General features: G+C 50.3%; 1 protein-coding gene across 1 annotated transcript in view; it reads left to right on the forward strand.

Moving 5' to 3' along the window:
• The window catches only part of LOC308640964 (FXYD domain-containing ion transport regulator 6), a 31061-nt gene extending 23117 nt beyond the window's left edge, over positions 1–7944 (forward strand). The window contains exons 2-8 of the mRNA XM_081279011.1: positions 2043–2105; positions 2741–2779; positions 2904–2978; positions 3561–3597; positions 4326–4375; positions 4827–4876; positions 6635–7944. Of these exons, the coding sequence (XP_081135137.1) occupies positions 2048–2105; positions 2741–2779; positions 2904–2978; positions 3561–3597; positions 4326–4375; positions 4827–4855 (288 nt within the window). The 5' untranslated portion in view covers positions 2043–2047 and the 3' untranslated portion in view covers positions 4856–4876; positions 6635–7944. The remainder of the gene's footprint in view (positions 1–2042; positions 2106–2740; positions 2780–2903; positions 2979–3560; positions 3598–4325; positions 4376–4826; positions 4877–6634) is intronic.
• The last annotated feature ends 15091 nt before the right edge of the window (positions 7945–23035 follow it).

The following is a 23035-nucleotide window of genomic DNA, read 5'->3' on the forward strand; positions in this document are numbered from 1 at the left end:
AGCACGTATGAGACCCTGGGTTTGATCCTCAGCACCACATGAAAATAAAATGTATGTGTTCACCTATAACTAAAAAATAAATATTAAAAAATATGAAGGTTTATTTAGCTCACAGTTTGGGATAGATTAAAGAGAAAAACCATATGTATAGAACCCGCAGTTATAATTAATATAAATCAGAAACATCCTGGAAAGATTAGAGGGGAATTTTCAAAATATTTGAAGAACTCCATTTGAAATCAATAGTAAGGCACATGCACGTGTATGCGTGCATTTGTGTGTGCATGTTGTCTACCGTTGTTTTAGACTAATGGGGTCAGGATCTTGGGGAAAGAGGAATGGGAGTGACTGTTAATGGGGTATAGTGTTTCTGTGGGGATGTAACTAAATGGTGGTGGTGGGTGCACAACCCTGTGACTATATTAAAAAACACTGGGTTGTACACTCAAAGTGTGAATTTCATAGTATGCCAATTATGTATTTTTATTGGAGTAAGAACACTTAACATTTCTAGGTGTACAATACTGTATTAAAAATGTAAAGCAGATCTCTGGAACATATTCATCATGCAGAACTGAAATCTTGCTGATTAGCAGCTTTTTAAAAAAGAAGAGCAAGGACAAAATTAAAAACAACAAATCTATGTGAAATTCAGGGTACTGATTACCTCTGCGAGGGAGACAGGGGGATGGGTTGGGGGAAAATATAGGTAAATAGAGCAGAATTTGCAATGTTCTTGTTCCGAACTTACTTGTTTATGGGTGTTTACCTTAATACTATGTTTCATTGTATAAGTGTGCTACAGATATTTTTATACATGTAACATATAATGTAAACTTTAAAAGAAATATAAATATGAAGTGAGATAGCTTTACAAGCAAATGATCACTTTTTGATAAATGCACTTTGAGTCACCTTTTCCAAGTCTAGGGCCTTGGCCTTGACAGGGCTCTGGATGTAGCTGTGCTGACTCCTGGTGGCTGAGAAGTGAAGGGCAGGTAGGGCTGCTTGATGGGGACCTGGGGAAAGTCATGGGTGACTACACTCAGAGCAAACAGAAGCCAGGGATTCAGCCCACCACCAGTCTCGCCCCACGTGGAAAAGAGCAAACAACCTTAGGCCTTCCCGGGTCGGGTTCCTTCCCCTTTTCTCTGGCTTTGCACCACCATCATTTAATTGAGGAGTACTGAAATCTGTACCTGGGTGGGACCAACTGGCCCTCTCTCTGCCCCTGCCCAGGTGGCCCATCCTGGGGCCACCCACCAGAGGCCAGGCCGGGACTCAATGAGCCCCTGAGCAGAGCTTTCTGAACCTCCTGGTGAAGGAGAAGAGGCCAGTCTCCAAATCCCCTTTGACAATCAAGCCACCTTTGGGGAAGATTTTGAACTAAAGCCTTTGGTAAGAGTTGACTCGGACTTATCAGAGGAGAGGCAGGAAGGGTCAGGAGGACTGTCCACATGGCAGGGCTTACCAGAGGGTCCAGGGAACAGTAAGTCTCCTGCCCTACCTGCTGGCTGGGCAAGAGGAACATTGATGTACCGCCCCCTCTATTCTGTTATAAACAAGAATTTCTGAACGGGGTTGTTGGGTGTGGGAACCAGACCAGAGAGGCCCACATCTTAATGAACGAGGGATAGCCACAGAAGGGTGGCCTGAGAGGAGCACACTGATGAGATCCTCTTCATGGTCCTGGTGATGTCACCGCAGTGGCCCTGGGGGCAGCGGAGGAGTTACTCAGTTCCCTCACCTCTCGGCCCTGACTGTCACTTAACCTCTGTGACCATCAGGTGCTTGGCCTGGAGCATGGGTTAGTCGTAGTAGCTGCTAATTGTTCTAATTCAGTTCTATTAATTGAATCAGTGCATGCAGAGCATTCTGTGAGAGTCAGATACATATCAACTGCTTCAGCTTAGGTGGTTTGAACTCTCCCAGGTCCTGAGAGCTCAGAGGACAACTGTGGATTTGACTCACCCTGGATCAGGTTGATGGTTGGAGGGTTTTCTCCAGTCCAGGGAATAATATCTTCCTTCCTCTGTCCCCAGACACCATGGAGGTAGTGCTGATCTTTCTGTGCAGCCTGTTGGCTCCCACAGTCCTGGCCAGTGGTAAGTACCATCTAGGGGTTGGTCCTGCTAAGATGGCAGCCGTAGCTCCTTCTCATGGAAGATTCTGGTCTTTTGGGACCTGAGGGTAGGAGGGCTCTCAGATCCCTCATGTTTAATCAGAGGCTCGTCTTTTCAGTCAGCAGAGAAAGTCTGGGAAAGACAGATTCTCACAGACTGTCATCGCCTTGTCCACCTCTTCCCCTCACAGGTGCAGCTGAACCTGCTTTCTTTTAAGCCCTCAGAGCCACCTCAGGACTTTTGGGCTGAACCTTAAAAACATGCCTGTAGGATCTGGACCATAACTAACCAGTTCTGGCCTTATGCAAATCATGAGTCCTTCCTTGGTCTCAGTTTCCCCCTCTGTCACAAAAGGATGACCGACCCTGCCTTTGGGGAATGATGCAAGGGGGGAAAGAAGAAGAAGAAGAAAAAGAAGAAGTCTAAATGCAGGGCTCACCAGCTCTGAGCTGTACCTGGCCTTGGTCCTCAGGTTGGCCTTGAGCCCAGCAGGCCCTCCACTCACGCATCCCCAGTATGTCATTCCCAGGAATCTCTGTGGGGACTGAGATCTGTGAGTTAAGACAAGGTAGTCCAGTGTGTGCGGCTGTCTTGACCATGTCTGTTTACTTTTGCAGCAGCTGAGCAGGAGAAAGAAAAGGACCCTTTTCATTATGGTGAGCAGCCTCAGCAACCCTGGGCGTAGGGAGGGGGAGCGAGGCGCAGTCCCATCCAGGGAGGGACAGGCATGCTCTCGTGGCCTGCCTCTTCTCCCTCTCTCACCCCTGGTTCCTTTGGCAGACTACCAGACCCTGAGGATCGGAGGATTGGTGTTTGCTGTGGTCCTCTTCTCGGTTGGGATCCTTCTTATCCTAAGTAAGTTCATTTCTTGTTTTCTGTGGCTGCTAAGCAGGTGGGAACAGCATAAGACCTGGCCTTTCTGACTCTGCCCTCCACATCATCTCCAGGACCTAATACAGAGCTGGGCATGGGTCTGGGCACATACTTAATGCTTAGTAAAACAGTTGAGCATGAACAAAGACTATGTAGGTGAATATAAGCATAGATAAGAATGGGCAGGGTGGCTCTCCCAGTCCTGTATCCATTGGGCATGAGCAGGACAGTCACAGGAGAAAGGAGACAGGTGCTGTCCCCAGTGGGCTCCAAGGGACATGGCCCTGTGTTTGTTTTTTTCCACACAAGCCTGGTCTGCACAGTGCCCTTGCAGGTCCACAGTCAAGTGCACGGTGGTGGTGTGGCCACGTTCCAGCTGTGGAACGTACAACCGTGGCCTCCGAGGAACCCTGCTCCAGTCTAGGGTTGCAGCATACAGCTGTTCAAGGTGCACTGCCCAAGTCTAGGGACCATGAACATAGTCCTGCATCCTGTGTGGCCTCAGGGTAGCTCTACTGTGGCCAGGCCAGGACTGTGACCTTGGATGGTTTCTTTGCCTTTCAGGTCGCAGGTGCAAGTGCAGTTTCAATCAGAAGCCCCGGTAAGGATGCCACGCCCGTGGCCATCTGGGATGACACTAGGAGGGACAGGGAGGGGTCCCTGGTGTATGACCTCAACGGGTATTTTCCTGGACTCTTGTCTGGAAGGAGAGTGTGTGGTGGGGGGGATGTACGGATATCAATTTGATAATTACAGTTGACTTAGGGGCAAAAGAGAGGCCAAAACCTTGACGCTCAGCCAGTGACGTACATGGGGGAGCGGGGGTGGGATAGAAGGTGCTGGAAACTATTGATTATTGCCCTCTGGAACAGCTGGGCTTGGGAGAAGGGAAGAAGAGGGCCTCGTGGTCTCTCTTGAGGCCCAGGTCCTTTCTACAGGACCCAAGACCCTGTCCCTGCCGCTCACCTCTCTGTAAGGCTCCGTGAGCTACATCGACACGGGGCCTTCCTGTCTTCCCATAAAACTCCCACCCTGGCCAAAGGCGGCTCTGGATCTCAGAAGCCCAGATTCTGTGGCAGGGCACATCTAAGCCCCCCTGGCCCTGGGCCACCCCTCCTAGTACTTCTCTTGGGGACTGAGGCTGAAGGGTGCCTGAAAGTTCTCTCTGACTCTGTCCTCTTCAGTCTCCATCTTCCCTCCACCCCGTAGAGAGTGCTCAGAGGACTTGGAGGGACAGGTCCCAGGTGGCTCTGCTCCAGCAAGGAGCGTGGTGATGCTCCTGGGTTTGCCTGGAGACCTCTGATGGGGCTCTGTGTCTCTTTTCCACAGGGCTCCAGGGGACGAGGAAGCCCAGGTGGAGAACCTCATCACTGCAAACGGTAACTGTCCATGACCACCTGCCCAGTGGAACAAAGGGGACAGGAGAGGGTTGTTGTATGGCCCAGGAGGGACTATTGCCAGGACCCATGGCCTGAGGGCCCTCCAGACAAGCTCCCATAGTGCCAGGAGAGGACTCTGACATTGCTCCTTAACCTGCACCAAACAGGCCACTACTAGTGACAGTTGCTATTTACAGAGCACCTGCTTCTTGTCGGGCACAGATGTCATCTCACATAATGTGCACGTAGCCCCAGGAGGTAGGGCCCACTACCACGTCTTATGGCCCAGGTCTCAGAGGCCCAGGTTCTCCTAACCAGCAAGTAGCAGAGCAGGAAATCACACCCACTCTGTGTGACTGGGACTCCCACGTGTGGGACACAGGCGCCCCTTCTGTAGGGGGTTGCCCTCCGGAGGGGGTCCTTCACCCCATCTGTCTGTTTTTCTTTCCAGCGGCGGAGCCCCAGAAAGCAGAGAACTGAGGAGCAGCTTCCCGAGGGAAGGTGAGCTGCTCTGTGCCCGGATCCTCCACTGTCCCCATCCCTGTCCTCATCCCTGTCCTCACTGAGCTGGGTAGGGCCGTGAGGCAGGAGTACTGGGCTAGCTTTTCCAGTGGACAGTTCCTGCTCCGAGGAGCTCTTCCAGAGGTATGAAAAGGGCAACAGGACAGTCCAATCCGTGACACTCCGAGGTGTCCCCACCTGCACTCAGTGAGCGCGGGGAGTCGTGCTTCCACCGGGCCCGCGCCCAGGGCACCGTCGCGGCTGTCACCCAGGCACAACTTGGAAACACTCCCATATCACAGTAGCTTCAAAATAATGGCCTCCAATGATGAGTCAAAAACCAAACAGTTTACTGTGATGTCCACCGTCAAGAATGGGGTCCTGGTTAGATTAAGCTGTGCTCCGTGTACGTCATCAGATGTCAGAGTGCACTCTCTGTATGTATTTAGATACTCGTATGTATCTAAAAAGAACAGAGGAAAAAAAGCCAAAAATAGAAAACATTTTATTATGAAATTTTCCAGCTCTCTTCAAAAGTAGGTCTAATAGTATGTGACCACGGCCCCCAGGCTGGCATTGTCACTTCTCCACATTAAGGGACACCGCTTTTCTTCATTGCTTCAGCAACCATTTTTTTTTTTTTTTTTTTTTTTTTTTTTAGAAGGACTTTGTTTTATTTTTAGGATGAAGGAAATATTTTGCATCTTCCCTGTTGTGATGATCACAATGATTCAGCAGCCATTTCTGTTGCTCCTCAGGGAGGCACCTGAGGGAAGGTCATGACTGGCAACTGCTTTCCAGTCTTCAGGGCCAGCCACACACACGGGCTCCCTGGAGCCACCAGAAGTGGATAGGACACGTGGGGCTGACCCCATTTTGTGGATGAAAAACTGAGATCACAGAAAATACCCATTTGGATAAAAGGGGACGGGCTGGACTTTTACACAGGTCTCTGTGGCTGTAGGTTAAGGCCATCCCGCCGCACCGTCTGTGTCCCTTCCTGGCAGACCCTGGAATATCCCAGGGCAAAAAAACCCGTCTTCTCCCAGTTCACTCGTGCCCTCCCCTCCCTGTACAAACAAGCCGTAACAGACAAGCTCATAACTTTGTCCTAAACTCCAGGTTCAAAGAGATTTCTGCTACGCTGCCCGCAATTATTACCCGGAGCTCCTGCGGGCTGCTGTGACTCCTTTCCTAAGTGCTAGTGCACCCTCCCAACAGCCCGTGGCAGGCAGAGCCTTGCACCCATCTTCAGGATGGGGCTCTTGAAGGCAGGTGGCCGCCTAAGCTGGGGAAGGTCAGAGAGCGCAGCCCAGGAGGCAGGAGTCATCCCAGAGCTTGGTGTTCTGTCCTCTTCCTCACAGCTGGCTGGGCACACTGAGGGTGTGGGACAGGGCTGGAAGGCTCAAAGGAGGCGGCCTCAGAATGGAATGTTCTGCCCCCCCACTTCCTTCTTCCAGGTCTTTCTCAAAACCCCTTTTCTCCCAAGCCTTAGGCCATGAGCCACTGATGGGGGAGTCCCTGGTGTTGGGGTTTGCCTTCCCCATTGACCAGCTGCCGTCCCCTGGGAGAACCAGCCCCTCTGATGCCTTCACCCCTTTCCCAGCCTCTCAGGCCTGACCTGGCTTTGTTGGAGAGTAGAGCTTGGAAGGAATGTCATTTCCGAAATTTCAGTGGGCAAGGGGGCTGCGCTGAGGTGGGAGGGGGGCAGGTGAAGGAGCTGAGCTCTGTTTTCATTTAAATTCTGTCTCTTCTCAGCCTCCAGAACCTGAAGGCAGCTGCTCCCACCTTCAGATGCAGATGGCGTTGCTTCAGAAAGCAGCCACCCCCACAACAGACCCTTCCCCAGGAGAAGCCAAGACTTGTGTGTGTCCCTTGTGCCCTTCCTGTGCCCGCTAATCCCGGTCCTCTACATCATGATGCAACTAACCTGGCTTCCCCACCTGCAGCCTGTGGGCCCCACCTAGTGTGTGTGTGTGTGTGTGTGTGTGTGTGTGTGCACGTGCCTTGTCGACTTGGTCTTCGTGGCCACTTGTTGGTGGCTGGTATCATATTCGTGACCTGTAGACTCGCTTTCCTGGGTAGGGGCTGAGCCATTGCCATCGGCTCCTCCCTGCCTCCCCGAGGCTCTCCATCCTCTCCTGCTTCCTGGAGTTTGCTTTTCCCTGAGAGCCCAATCCCTCCTCCTGATTTAGGGATGAGGGTAGAGTAGGTACCCGGGCAGGAGTCCCCAGCTCTGAACTATCCTGGGCTGGGGAAGTTTTCTATCATTGCTCCTCACACACTCTTCACTCCTTTTGCGAGATCCTCACTCCCATATTCCACCCTGACCCGAGTGCCTGGAAGGCCTCTTAGCTATTGGAGGTGGGAAGAAGTTGCTGTTGAGCCAAGGTTGCTGTCAGGTGGCCTCCGCCCTTTCATGGCTTCTTTCCTCTTGGGTCCTGCACCATGGAGCCCCCATCTGCCTGCCCCTTTGCAGAGTACCCAGGGATTCCAGGCCCAGGGCTTCTATTCCACCCCTGGGGAATGTGCCCCTTGCATATCTTCTCAGCAATAACCCAGGGGCTCTGGAACCCTCTCACTCTGTCCCATCTAACCTGCTTCTTAGATATCAGTCTGGGCTCAGACTCTCATCCTGGAGTTGGGTCACTGGCAGGTGACAGCTGAGGGAGTCCTGTTCTGCTGGGGCCAGCTTGTGGAGATGGGATGGGCGACGGGGAGAGTGGGAGGTCTTTGCTTCTCTGTCCAGGTCCCCTTGTCTGGGGAGCAGGGGCAGCTCCTTTGTCCTTCCACTGCCTGTTGACTGGAGTGTGAGTGTTGGAGTGATGTGTGAGGCCACAGCTGTGTTGCAGGTTGGAGACGCAGCAGGGCTCCACGAGGCCCTGCTGGAGAGCAATGGCAAGAAGTTGAAGGTCATAAGAGTGGAACTTGGCCAGACCCTGCCCCACCCATCCATTGCGTTTGTGGAAACTAACCAAACCTTGATGCGTGACCAGGACTGCTGTTCTCTGTCTTGTGATCTGTCCTCTCAACAGAAAGAAAGAAATAAAACACATTGTTGTTTCCTAGTGGCTCTGAGGTGCTTCCCTTTCTGAGAAAGAACTTGAGTATGTGTAGGGCTGTGGAACTTCAAGGGCCGAAGGGAGACTGACCTTGCTCAGGGGAGGAAGCCAAGGCTGCAGAGCCAGCCAGGGAGAGGGGGGCTACTTCAGCTGCTTTGACAGGTGGTCCCTCTCCAGTCTCTGCCTCTCTCTTCCTCTTCCTCCCCACCTGCTCCCAGGTCGCTGGGCTCAGGCTGCATCCCACGGCAGGACCTGTGTTACACACAGCCTCGGAGGAGAAAGGTGTCACAGTGCATTGACCAGGTGCTCACTGGCCCTCAGAGCCTCTGTCTGAATTCCGTGAGCTGTTTAGAACCACAGAACCTCAAGGAACAGTTGTGAGGGACTTGGCCAGGCCCAGCTACTCCCTGGCCTCCCCTGAACCTGCTTGGGGCCTTTCCCTGTCCTGATTTTATATCCATTCACCCCTCAGGTTGCTGAAGAGACTGAGGCTTGTAGTTGAGATCAAAGTTAAGTTTGTCAGCCCAGTGATCATGGCAGCGAAAAATATCCCTGGTCCCAGGTAGACTTGGTCAACAAGCTAAGGACTGCACCTCATGAAATCCTGGGGATAGGAGTTCCTGGGTCTGCAGCATTTCAGAGCACAGCCCCCGAGACCCTCACAGGCCCCATGCTCAACAGATTTCAGAAGCCTCCCTCGGGCATTATTAAAAACAAAAACTACAAAATGAGTTTAAGGAAGCTCAGTGGGGGTTGTGACTAGCAGATGTGTGACGACTTGTTCACACTTGGCCAGTTAGTTCTCCTGGGAACCCAGCCTTATTCTGACAGCAGGACAGTCCCTGGTGATTTTCTGCTGATTTTGCAGATTCTCTTTGATGTACATATTTGAGACTGGTCCAGGCTGTACAGCTGGCAGATAGAGGAACTAGGGTAGAGCCCAGGCTGTGTCCATAGGGCTGTGTGACACCGGCTCCTTCAGGAGGAACTGGCATTCGGGTGAAGGGAGGGATGATCTGATGGTTCATGTGGCCCCCATCTGCAGCATGGCTGTCCCTTCAGGGCATGAATGAGCTGGACTGTTCTGTGGAGGTCCATGTGGTGACATAAGACACATAAAGAACAAAAACACAAATCAAAATGATAATAATAAAATCATAACAGTAAACTGACATTTACTGAGCACTTATCACATGCTGGGCTAGAGATTTCACGTGGACCAACTCACTTAGAACTCACATCTGGAGACTTTGAAGGTGGCTGAATAGAGAGGGTTGCTTTCCTAGCTGCTCCATGACATGAAACCAAGAAAGCAGACAGGCAGCGTCTTGCAAGGTGGGTGAACCAAAAAAAAAGGGGGTAGGACTTTACTGGAATTTAAAACTGGACATTCAAAGCAGATTTGGGGCTCAGGGAGAAATCTCCAGCACCACAGCCACTGCTAGGGCCAGAGGCACAGGCCAGAGCAGTCCCTGGGCCAGCCAAGTAGATGGAAAGGGAATCAAAGGAACCTGCATGTTTTAGGAAGCCACAGGTGTGTCTGGGTACAGAGAGTTTGGGAGATCACAGACACTGCCCGGCAGAACTGAAAGACACACTGCGATATTCTTGAGTGAGAAAGAAGCCCCCATCTCTCCAGGTGGCATGTGGAGGACAGAGGAAGGAACCATTTTGCAGACATGGCACAGGAGCCAGCAGTGGAGGGGGCCAATTCCTGGCAAACCGAAGTTTGGCCTGAAATACAGGCCCCGGCAAATACACACTGCGTGACATAGAGTGTGCTTAGGTGACTGGGAGAAAATCAGACGTGAGAGAGGTTTACACAGGGGACTACTGGTCATGGAAAGCCCCCAGCTCTCCTCCCTGCTGGCAGGACCGATGGGAGAGACGTGTCTAGCTTGAATTTGAAAGGGAGTGGGGCAGAGATTGAGTTTAGAGGCTGAAGCTGAGACCAGGAAATGGGGCGTCCACAGGTGACCTACTGGACTAAGAATTGGCTCCACCACACAAGTGGGAACCAGGGGAGATCCCTGGGGTACAGTCTTCCAGTGTGGACCAGCAATTGCTGGGCCCTGGAGGTACACTGATTTAAAATCTCCAGACCAATTGGCATTCCGCAAAGAGCCTGGAGCCCACTTAGGCCTAACCCCTGCCTCTGGAATTCCACCTCCAGGATTACCTCTCCCACTCCAGCAATCCAGAGGGTGGACCATCTCGCTCCAGACGACCCCACCGAACGTTGCTGAGAAGCTGAGAATCTTTTGAAATCCAACTGAAAGAATTCTTTTTTTCAAAATTTTATTTAAATTTATTTATTTATTCTAATTTGTTATACATGACAGCAGAATGCATTTCAAAATTTCTAGTACACATATAGAGCACAATTTTTCCTTTCCCTGGTCCATCTGAAAGAATTCTTTAACTTTACATTGATATATTTCTTCTCTCACCTGTTTTCCTCAACTCTCTTTCTTTCTTTTCTTCTGCTAACAGCTAATCTCTATTGTTCTTTCACTCTTCCTTTAATTTTTTACATCTACCTTCTCTTCTTCCTCATAATCATCACATTCTATATCATTCCGTTCTCTCCCTGTCCACCATTTGAAACTGTAAACCCTTTTGCAAACTTGCTGTTTTTATTATAGGCAATAACTGATCTATCATTTCTGTTTATTGTGATAATTAACATTGTAGACTTCTTATTAGGAACTATTTGGTTTAATGCTGTATATTGTTTGCATTGGTTGTTGTTATTATCTATCTCTCCCTAAACAGTGAGGTACTGGAAACCTTCAGGGACACTGTAGGTCCACAGAGTAGAAACTCTACTGCCTCAGATCCATACTGTTAGATGGGTAGACACACTAACAACATGAAAGCAAGGGAACAAATCACCCAAATGAACCAAAATACTTCAATAACAGAATCCATTGACACCTCAGTGGAAGAAATGTCAGAGAAGGAATTTACAATTTATATAGTTAAACTGATCTGTGAGATAAGAGACGATATAAGGAGTGAAATCAGAGAACAATTAGAGAAAGTCAAAGATCACTTCAATAAAGAGAGAGATTCTAAAAAAATCAAGCAAGAATCCTGAAAATGAAGGAATCAGCCAAATTAAGAATTCACTGGGAAGCATCACCAATAGGCTAGACCACTTGGAAGACAGAGGCTTAGGCAATGAAGACAAAATACATAATCTTGAAAACAAAGTTGACCATGGAGGAAAGATGTTAAGAGACCATGAACAGAACTTCCAAGAAACATGGGATAACCTGAAAAGAACAAATTTAAGATTTATTGGGATAGATGAAGATTTGGAGATATAAACAGAAGGAATGCACAACCTTTTTAATGAAATAATAACAGAAAATTTACCTGAAGAATGAAATGGAAAATCAAATATAGGAGATTTACAGGACTCCAAAAATACAAATATATCAATGATTGAATACACTTTCTTCTCATCAGCACATGAATCATTCTCTAAAATAGGCCACAAAGCAACTCTTAGCAAATACAAACAAATAGAGATAATACCTTGCATTCTATCAGATCATAATGTAATGAAATTAGAAATCAGTGATAAAAAATAGAAGCTACTGGACTGGGGCTGTAGCTCAGTGGTAGAGCACTTGCCTAGCACATGTGAAGCACTAGGTTCGATCCTTAGTATCACATAAAAATAAATTTAAAAAAAGGCATTTCTACAACTAAAGAAAAAATAAAGAATTAAAAAAATAGAAGCTACTTTAACACATGGAGACAAAATAATATGCTCTTGAATGACAAATGGATCACAGAAGAAATCAGGGATGGAATTAAAAAATACTTAGAGGTAAATAAGAATAGTCATATAACACATCAAAAGCTCTGGGACACTGTGAAGGTAGTGCTAAGAGGAAAGTTCATTGCATTGAGCTCATTCATTAAAATAATAGAAAGTCAACAAATAAATAACCTAACATTACATCTCAAAGACCTAGATAAAAAGAACAAATCAACACCAAAAGCGGTAGAAAACAGGAAATAATTAAAATCAGATCTGAAATCAATGAAATTGAAACAAAAGAAACAATCCAAAAAAAATCAATAAAACAAAAAGTTGTTTCTTTGAAAAACTAAATAAAACTGATAGACTATTAGCCAATGGAACAAAGAGATAGAAAACTCAGATTACTAAAATTCATGATGAAAAAGAAAATGTCACAATGGACACTTATGAAATACAGATGATAATCAGAAACTATTTTGAAAATTTATACTCTAATAAAGTAGAAAATCTTGAGGATATTGACAAATTTGTAAAGACATATGACCTGCCCAAATTGAAACAGGAGGACATAGAAAATTTAAACAGATCAATTTCAATGAAACTGAAGACATCATCAAAAGTTGACCAAGAAAGAAAAGCCGAGGACCAGAAAGATTCTCAGCCAAGTTGTACCAGACCTTCAAAGAAGAACTAACACTTACCCTCCTCAAATTATTCCATGAGATATAAAAGGAGGGAACCCTTCCAACTCATTCTATGAAGCTAGTATCAACCTGATAGCAAAACCAACCAAAGATACATCAAGGAAAGAAAATCTCAGACCAATATCCCTGATGAACATAGATGCAAAAATTCTTAACAAAAGACTGGCAAATCACATTTTAAAAAAACAGTAAAAAGATAGTGCACCATGATCAAGTTGGGTTCATACCAGAGATGCAAGGCTGGTCCAACATACATAAATCAATCGTCACATCAATAGACTTAAAAACAAGAATCACATGATTATTTCAATAGACACGGAAAAAGCACTTGGAAAGTTCATTGCATACTTTCATGCTCAAAACACTAGAAAAATTAGAGATAGTAGGAACATACCTCAACATTGTAAAATCTATATATGCCAAACCCAAGGCCAATATTGTTCTAAATGGAGAAAAATTAAAGCATTTCCTCTAAAACCTAGAACAAGACAGGAATACCCTCTTTTACCACTTCTGTTCAACATAGTTCTGGAAACCCTAGCCAGAGCAATTAGTCAGAAGAAAGAAATTTTAAAGGGATACAAATAGGAAAAGAAGAACTCAAACTATGCCTATTTGCTGATGACATGGTTCTATATTTAGAGGACCTAAAAGACTCCATCAAAAAACTTCAAGAACTCGAATTCAGCAAAGTAGCAGGATATAAAATTAACACCCATAAATCAATGGTATTCCTATCTATCAGTGACGAATCAACTGAAAGAGAAATTAGGAAAACTATCCCATTCAAACAAAATAAAATATTTGGGAATCAGTCTAACAAAAAGAGGTGAAAGACTTCTACAATGAAAACTACAGCACTCTAAGGAAAGACATTGAAGAAGAACTTAGAAGATGGAAAGATCTCCCATGTTCTTGGATAAGCAGAATTAATATTGTCAAAATGGCCATGCTACCAAAAGTGCTATACAGACTTAATGGAATTCCTATTAAGGTTCTGATGACATTCTTCATAGAAATAGAAAAAGCAGTCATGAAAGTTATTTGGAAAAACAAGAGGCCCAGAATAGCCAAAGCAATTCTCAGCGAGAAAAGTGAAGCAGGAAGCGTCACGATACAGACCTCAAACTATACTACAGAGCTTTAGTAACAAAACAGCATGGAATTGGCACGAAAACAGAAATGAAGACCAGTGGTACAGAAGATACAGAGACAAAACCACATAAATACAGTTATCTCTTACTAGACAAAGGTGCCATAAACATACATTGGAGAAAAGATGGCTTCCTCTTCAACAAATGGTGCTGGGAAAACTGGAGATCTGGGGATCCACATGTTGCAAAATTAAATTTAACCCGTATCTCTCACCATGCACAAAACTCAACTCTAAGTGGAACAAGGACCTAGGAATTAGACCAGAGACCCTGTGTCTAATGGAAAAAGTAGGCCAAGTCTATATCATGTTGGCTTAGGAACTGAATTCTCCAAAAAGATTCCAAAAGCACAAGGAGTAAAATTAAGAATCAATAAATGGGATTATATCAAACTAAAAAGCTTATTTACAGCAAAACAAAAATAACATGAAGAGAGAGCCTACAGAATGGGAGAAAATCTTTACCACATACACCTCAGATACAGCATTAATCCCAGATATATAAAGCACTAAAAAAACTTTAAACAAACAAACAAAACCCCAAATAACCCAATCAATAAATGGGCAAAGGAACTGAAGAGACACTTCACAGAAGAAAAAATACACTCATCAACAAATAGATGTAAAAATGTTCAACATCTCTAGCAATTAGAGAAATTCAAATTAAAACTACACTGAAATTCCATCTCATTCCAGTCAGAATGGCAATTATCAAGAATACAAACCACAAAAAAATGTTGGTGAGGATGTTGAAAAAAATGTAGACTCATACACTGCTGGTGGGATTGCAAATTGGTGCAACCACTCTGGAAAGCAATATGGAGATTCCTCAGAAAACTTGGAATGGGACCACCATTTGACCCAGCTATCCCATTCCTCAGCATATACCCAAAGGACTTAAAATCAGCATACTCTAGTGACACAGCCACATCAATGTTTATACTAGCTCAATTCACAATAGCTAAGCTATGGAACCAACCAAGGTGCCCTTCAACAGATGAATGGATAAAGAAAATGTGATACGTATACACAATGGAATATTGCTTACACATAAAGAAGAATGAAATTATGGCATTTGCCGGTAAATGGATGGAACTGGAGAATATCATGCTAAGCGAAATAAGCCAATACCAAAGAATCAAAGGCCAGATGTTCTCTCTGATATGTGGATGCTGACTCACAATAGGCAGGGGGGAAGAAGACTTGGAAGTTCACTGGATTGGAAAGGGGATAGTGGTGGGAAGGGAGGGGATGGAAATGGGAAGGACAGTAGAATGAGTCAGAGAAAACTTTGCCATGTTCACATATGAAGACATGGCCAGTGTAACTCCACATCATGTGCAACCACTAGAATGGGAAGTTATACTCTATGTATGTGTGATATGTCAAAATACAGCCTGTCGGTATAACTAAAAAAAAATAAACAAATAAAATTTTTTTTCTGCTATGTGAACTGCAAAAAAAAAAAAAAGAAAAGAAAAGTACTCACATCTGCACTGTAACTCACCCTCTGGGAAGGACCCAACCCGCATTCTCCCAGCCTCCAAGCACAAAAGTCGACTCCTACTTGAGACTTGGTTTGATGTGGCAAAGGTAACTTGGCTGAATGGGAGAATTGCCATACCATGTGGTGCTACTTCCCAGAAATGGACGCCAAGTCCCCTCGTCTCACTGACTTCAGGGGTCCTGCCCATTTCTCCTTCCAGCTATTCCCTGTGGAGGTATTTAACACCACTATTAAAACAGGTCAGTTTGCCTCGTGGGCCTCCAGGGGCTGGGGCCCTCCCATCTCTTTGGGTTTTTTGCAGTTTGTAGATTTTAGAACTTGCCAGATTGTTCTCGGAAGAGGCTGAGGCAGTGTGCCAGCAGCAGGGAGGGCAGGTGGGGAAGGGGATGCCAAGCTGACACATACCCCAAGGTCACCACACACTTGTCCCCTCCTCCAGGGAGGGAGGGCGCGCCGGCCCGGATCCCAGGCTGGCAGGGGCACTGGCAGGACGAGGCGGGAGGGAGCTCTCCAGCTCTGTCTGGTTCACCCCACTTTGTCCCTGGCTACTCTGCTTTACCCAGGGCCCAGGAAAGAAAAGAGAGGTCATGTGTGTTTGCCTGAGCCAGGGCAGGAGCTTTGGAAATACCTGTCTCCAGGCCACAAAGAGAAGGAACGGTCACCTCCTGCCATTAGCGTGATTCATTGCCGTCACACCTGAGCTCCGGGGGGCAGACTCAGCCAGCTCAAGCCAACCAACTATTGATTTTATGGAGCCGGCCCCAGCCCCGTGGGCAGCTGCCAAGGCAGGGACAGCAGGCAGGGGATGCTGGGACCAGATGTCTTGAAGGGCTCGGTGTGGCGGGGCTGGGGGGTGGGCTCCGGCCCCTGGGCTCGCCTGCCCCTCTCTCCTGGAGCCCAGGAGCTTCGCCTGTCAGTTCCTTCCTGCAGCGGGTGGATCTTCCTCCACAGGCTAGGCAGGGCCTTCTGCTAGCTGTGTGGCTCTGGAAGGTCACGGAGCCTCAGTGTTCTCAGCAGCAAAGTAGATTCATCTGCTTCTTGTTCCTCCCTGGGTCAAATGATTCTATGACATAAAAACACTTTAAAAATCCCACCTGCGGGTATCACGTTATCAATCCAACATCGCCATCGGCTCCTTATCTCCTCTCTCCCGGCCAGCAGGGCCTCCTGTCTGTTAGATGTGGGTTCAGCGTCATCCTTGGCCCATCTCCCCTGCAGTTCCCACCCCCTGTTAATAGCAGCCACAAAGGTTGCCTAGGTGAGTTGTCGGGAAGAGCAAAGCAGATCTTTGGAATTCTCTGGAACCAGGACAGGGATGGGATTGTTGCTATGTCAGGAAAGCTGGGTTCTGAAAAGATAGGAAGGATGAACCGATAACCACGATCCAGCCCTCCCAGAGGCCGGAGAGACTCTGCGATTTGTGCAATAAGTGAAAAGAGTGACGGCAAAGCCACAGGCGAGCCCTTGGAGTCCCGTCTGCGGGTTCCAGAGGCGGTGGAGGCAGGGAAGGCGGTGAGGGGAAGGCTTGCTGGAGGGGATGGGGAAGGAGGGCTTCTAGAGCAAAGGGCCACTGCCGAGCAGTGGCCTTGGTTCCAGGTGAACGCCAGGCATGAGTTCTGAGGAAAGTCAAGAATGCATTTCTCTCCAGGGTATTCGCTGTGGGGGAGGCGGGTGGAATGGGTTTGACCTTGTCACCAGCTAGTGACTTTGACTCTAGAGTACATTGCCCTTTGGCAGCTCCCAGGACCTCTGTGCCCCACAGTTGGGGCCATCTTGAAGCCAACACTTAAGGAACGGACCCTTTGGGGCCCACCTCCTTCCTCCCAGCCCTACCATATAAGACCCCAGTGAGCTGGCATTTGTAGGCAAAGCAGGTGACAGGAACCAGCGTGTCACAAATGTTGCCTAGAAGAGCCACCACCATCCCTGCGCAGTAGGCACGCGCGCCACGCACCTGTGGATGAATGGGAGCCAGGGGTCGGAGCTTTGTAGGGGTTTCTGGCTCCAGCCCCCTCAAAGCCCCATTCAGCTGTGAGCCAAAACCAAGAGGGATTGATCTGGGGGCCTAGAGTTCAAGGCTGGGGACTCTGACATGCAGACCCTGCAAAGCCCAGGGCAGGTGCGACTGGCGAGTCCTGTCTTTGGGAAGGCCTCTGCGCTGGTGGTTCACTTGAGCATCAGGGAGACCAAAGTCAGCTGGACGTCCCAGCCTGTTAGTTCCCACCCCAGGCTGCTGCTGAGACTTCAGAGTCAGGGCATGGGGGTGGGGGGGTGCTGCTTGGGGGAGACAGAGGAGACTGAGGCTAATAGCTGAAGTCAGTGTCCCATTTGGCATGACGGTGCTGAAAGAGGGATCCAGGGGTGAGACCACCCCTCCACCTCCAAAAGACTCTCAGGTCCTGGGTCTTGGGGGGACAGGTGGGTACAGCTGGATTGTCCCTCCAGCTCCAGCTTGAAACAAGCAAAGAACGACGGGGGAGGTCTCTGCCTGCCCTGGAGCCTGGCTGGGACTGCAGCACAGGAGTGTCTCCACCCCAGCTGGCCCCACCGCCCCAGGGAAACCTGCAAGAGCAAGAACCGAGGCCAGAGCCAGCGGGGGACAACTGTCACCTTGATTTGTCTGGGAGGAAAGGAAGGTTGGGACAGTGATGGGGGCTGGCAGGGGTCCTGCTGGGGGTCAGCGAGGGGAGGATGCTCCCAGGAAGGCTGCTGCAGAGGTCACCACTTGGACTGAGCCAGGCAAAGGGACTGGAGTGAGTGTCCTTGTCCCCTGGGGCCAGCTGGGGCTCACGACCTTCTTTGGCCAAGTGCTTTATCTACATCACCTCTTCCTACAGCGACCCTGCAAGGTAGGTGGTTCCCCATTTTACAGATGGCAGGGGACAAGAAGGACACCAGAGAGATGTCCTTCCCCAGTGTCACACAGTCCAAAGAGCAGGGTCAGGATGCAAAGGGATTTAAGTCCCTGAGGGTCTGGGCACCTCTGTAAGCAGAGACACGTGGGAGGAGATGTTCCTGAGCTGCCCTCAGGGTAACATGGTCCAGGGGTGGAAGGGGCCACGCCCTCTCTGTAGGACAATAGAATGTCTCAGAGAAGGCTCCTTGTCCCCAGTGCAAAGTAGGCCCTGAGGATGACCTTGGCCAGCTGGGGGAGGACAAGGAAGAAGCCTTGGAGTGAGGAGAGAGGGTAGGAGCTCTGCCACTCTCAGCCAACATCATCTGGGTTCCCAGGCTCCGGGAGGAGCCCATGGTGGGGGGGGGGGGTGGCAGGAGAGGAGGCAAGAGGAATGACAGCGAAGCCCCAGAGGAGCTGCTGGCAAGGTTGGGGTGCTGACCTTGCCCACAGCTGCCTGTCGGGGAGAGTGCAGCGACCAGGCTGATGGGAGGAGGCTGCCTAGGTCAGCCCTGGGCGCCCTGCACCACCCACAGGATGCCCTTCCCCTCTCTGCGGCTGACTCATTCATTTAAAAAACTCAGGGTCCACTGTGTGCCGTGCCAGGCACTGGGGATCCAGGAATGAGCACACACACACACAGGGGTTTACATTCTAGTTGGGAGAAAGAGCAGATAAGGACAATGTTTAACTTGTCAGAAATAAGTGCTGCCCACAAAAAAAAAGCCAGCTGGGAGGGGGTTTGTAGCATTTTGCAGAGAGGGGTGTGGGAATTTTAGACAGCGATACCAAGAAGGGTGGTCTGAGTCAGGTACAGGAGGAAAGGCCTGAGGATAGCATGAGTTTAGCCAGGAAGCTCACTGGAGGCCCACTACTCAGGAAGAAAACAGCCTGTGCAAAGGTCCTGAGACAGAATGGAGCTCTGGGTGGTCAAAGAACCATCCAGGGGACCAGTAAGCTGGAATAGAGAGATGGGCAGAGAGATGAGAGAATGTTCAGAGGGCTCACTGGAGTGACAGCAAGAAGGGCCTCTTAGGACACCAAAGGACTTCAGGGTATACTCTGAGCCCTCAGATTTTGAGCAGGAGAGCAAACCATTTTTTTTTCAAGTGAGGGGATTGGGTGGGATGGCCTTGAAGCCCTCCTCTGTGGGATACAATGCCTTTGTTCACGGCATCTGGGTTGGGGAGGGAACTCCGGGGAGCAGAGGGGCACAGCTCAGATCAACACTTTTCTAGACCAGTGATGAAGTGTGTAACCTGGCCACCTTGAACGTCCCATCCAGCCCTGAGGCCTAGACGCTTCTCCAGGGGCCCAGTTGGGGAATTTCCACTCACAGCTCTGGGCTCTCCGAGTGTGCAGTTTCCATCTGGGAACACATGACAGGGCCACTGGGCAGGGGTGCAGAGACCAGGAAGGGTGGGAGGAGCTGGAGCCGGCTGCCCCTGCGAACTTTGCCCCCCCATGGAGCCCCCTCAAGGCAGCCCGCTCTCCGCTTCAGAGCGTTTTCCAGCCCAGGCAGCTTCCTGTGGGGTCACTAGTCCCCCATCAGGGCAGGAAGTGCTGCTAAGGAGGGACACAGAGGCCAGCTGTGAGTGACCAGACCCGGCACCTCCTAGACTCTGCTGCTCTGTGTCCGTGCTAAGACGGCCACGCCAGGGTGACCGCAGGGGCCAGAGGGAGACCTGTGGTCTGCCTGCACAGAGGCTCCTTGTGGCAGCTCGCCTTGGGCCCGGCACGGTGGCCAGGGAGTGGGCAGCCTGCGTCTCCCCTATGGGCTCCCAGCTCCATCCCGGCCCTGAGAACCCAAGAATCGCTGCCTTCTGGCTGTGCCCCTCTGGCACCCAGGGGAGCCCAAGAGGCCTCAGTAAGTGCAGTCCCTTCTGGAGGAGTCCTCTGAGGTGTGGTGGCAGGTCTGAGACCCCAACCTGACATCACATCACCAGTCCCTGGGGCTGGGCGAGAAGCCCAGTGGAGGAAGGGCAGCTCTGGCCCCAGCTGTTTCCCACTCTCCGCCCAACTAACGACCCAGGAGGCAGCCACTGCCTCCACCCCCAGGACCAAGTGAAAACCATCCCTGCCTCATCAGGGGCACTTCCTCGGGGCTGCTGCCAATCCATCCAGTCTCAGGAGCTTCTTAGCAACAAAATGAGACCTGGAGGCGAGAGATATCAGGGCAAAGGCCAATAGGGTCAGAGGATAAAGATGCCGCTCATCCTTCCCACCCCAGAAAGGCTCAGGGGACCCACACATGCCCTTGAGGACCAGGGCCAGAGAAGCGCTGGCCAGTGTCCTCCTGGCGAGCCGTGCCATCACGATCCCGGGACAAGGGAGCAGTGTGGGGCTGAGGTGGGCGTTGCTGGCCCTCACAGCTGACCCTCCTCACGCCAGGTGGAAATCAGAGAATCTCCCCCAGCCCACGTGGATCCTGTGCCCCAACCTGCCCAGACAGGTGAGCACAAGGTGAGCACTCCCTTGGCAGCCCCTCCTCCTGCCTCCTTTCTTCCTGTCTGTGGGCTCAGGTGACGCAGGGGGAGGGAGGAGGCTACTCCTCCCATCCAGACCCCAGGACGCAGCACTTCCCGGCTCTCCTGCATCCTTGACCACAGCCCGCTGCTCCTGCCATGGACAGGTGGTACCCAGGTGAGTGCCCCAAGCCCTGTCCCTCCCTGTGGCCTCAGGCTCTGACTTGGAGGCCACCCCATCACTCAAGTGCCCCAGGCAGCTCCCCAGAGGAACAAGAAATGCAGAGGTGAGGAGAGGGACAGTATCCAAACAGAAGCACCCGGGTGCAGAGTCCTGGGTCTGCTGTGGTGTGGACAGAGCGTCTCTGAGCCACGGAGCTGGGAAAATGTCTGGTCCAGCCGCCTCCTCCTCAGGCTGTCTGTCTGTCCATCCACCTGTGCAGGAACCCAGAAGCCAGATGGCTGACTTCAGATCTTGGTCTCCCCCCCCCGCCCCAGCTTCCTGCCCTCCAGAGAGTCACTGAACTCCTGTCTCAGGGTCTTCCTCCAGAAAACAGGGCGATAGCAAGGCCTTCTCTACCTTAGACAGCAGAGCCCCGATTAAGGAGTAAATTTCCATAAAGCGTTTGGAACAGTGCCTGGAGGAGTTCCGAAATGCATCTGTCAACCAGCCTGCTCCGCGACTCTGTCTGCCTGTCTGTCTGTCAATCATCTGTTAAAATTTCTACCTATTTTTTTCATCCCTTATTATTCCAGAATAAATCCACAATGGCTTACAAAAATAAACAAAATCCACTGAGGTAACTGGTCTGCCAAGTGGGGGTCACAGCACTGCCCTGGCCACCTCCAGGGGTGGCGCAGGGACCAAGGATTCTTTCTCTGTACAACCAGAGCTAACTTTCATTCGATGGGGACAGTGCCTGGGAAGAGGTTGGCCCGTGGTCTGCCCTCGCTAAGCTCTGGTCATAGTCTCATGAGAACTTGTCACTTGGCTCTGCAAGCAGAAGGGCGCTGAGTGGGGTCTGCGGGATCATAACCTTCTCCCCATCTCACTGGCTCATGCTTATTTGCAGTGGAGGGTGTCGGCTTTTCTGTGTCCAACAGCAAATGTTAAGCGGTAGGTTAAAGCCTGTCATTTCTCACCCAATGCAAACACAGCAGTGACCGCAGTGACACTTGTTGGGAGACAGGTCCTCTACTCCTCAGGCTCTCACCTGGGCCTGGAAGCCACCCTAGTGGGGGCCATGCCCACTGTGTGGATGAGGAGCCGAGTCACAGAGAGGCAAGCAAGTGGACAGGAGCCCCACAATGAGCCAAGGGAGGACCCGGGTGTGAACCTGGCCACTGCTCCAGGAGGACATGCCCTCAGAAGGACTCTACTGGCCCTGGAGGCCCCTGGCCCCTGCCTCAGCCCTTTGGCTTCCATTGTGCATTAGCCTCTTTGGAGGCAGATTCAGTCAGTCAGAACTCACAGGAGTGGAGAACCCAGCCCCTGAGCCCCCGGGAGAAGGTCATGTGCCATGGGGGGACAGCCTGGGAGGAGTGGGGAAAGCGTCTGACCCCTGAAACCAAAGACTGACCATCCGTCTCCCCGTTCCCCTTGTGGGCTGTGTGACCTTGGGCGAGGCTCCAACCTCGCGGTTCACGTTCATCCGTAAAATTGGGCGCATGCAGAGCTCAAGGAGCTGCCAGCCAGGAAATCACTCTGTGAACCATAAAGCAAAGTGTTGCCTCTGGGATAAGCCGGGGCCCCTGCCTGAAGGAGGAGACAGTGCATGCTGGACAAGTGGCATGGGGACAGCTTGAGAGCAGGAGTTTCATGGTGGAGGAAGGAAGCATCAGGGTAGCAGAGAAAGAACGATCAGTCAGGGACGGCTGGAGCCTTTCCAACTGAGGCACGCGTGCCGGAGGAACCTCAATGGATGGAAAAGATATCACGGGGCAGGGCCTTCCACGGCAGTCGATGGCTGGCCACCTTGTAGCTGTCCAAGGCTGGGGCTGCTGGTTGGCTCAGGGGAGTCCTTGAGGGCTAGAGGGGAAGAGGAGAGTGCGGCACCGGGACCCACTCGGGAAACCCCTGATGCTAAGAAATAGGGGCCATCTTGCTGGGCACCATGGTGCATGACTGTAATCCCAGTGGCTCAGGAGGCTGAGGCAGGAGGATTGTGAGTTCAAAGCCAGCCTCAGCAACAGGGAGGCTCTAAGAACTCAGTGAGACCCTGTCTCAAAATAAAATGTAAAAAGGGGGTGGAGATGTGGCTCCGTGGTCAAGTGCCCCTGGGTTTAATCTCTTGTACCAAAAAAAAAAAAAAAAAAAAGAAATAAAAAAAAAAGAAACAGCAGCTACTACAGTGGCGTCCTTGGGCTGGGAAGGTGGCCACTGCTGGGGGGCTCCCAAGGACAGTGCAAGCTGAGCAGTCTGAAACTCCCCCCCCCCCACGCCCCAGCTGTGGCTCCTCCCGCTGTGGAAGAACACCAAGGCTGGCCTGGCCTGGCCTGGCCCTTCTCTGGAAACTTCCTCTGGGAGGGCTGGAAGCTGAGCCAGCCTCCCCAGCCTCCCCCTCGAGCCTCAGAGCCTCAGCGGGAGCCCTCCATCC

Source organism: Spermophilus citellus (genome assembly GCF_964194105.1).
Source record: "Spermophilus citellus genome assembly, chromosome: 2".
NCBI lineage: Eukaryota > Metazoa > Chordata > Mammalia > Rodentia > Sciuridae > Spermophilus > Spermophilus citellus.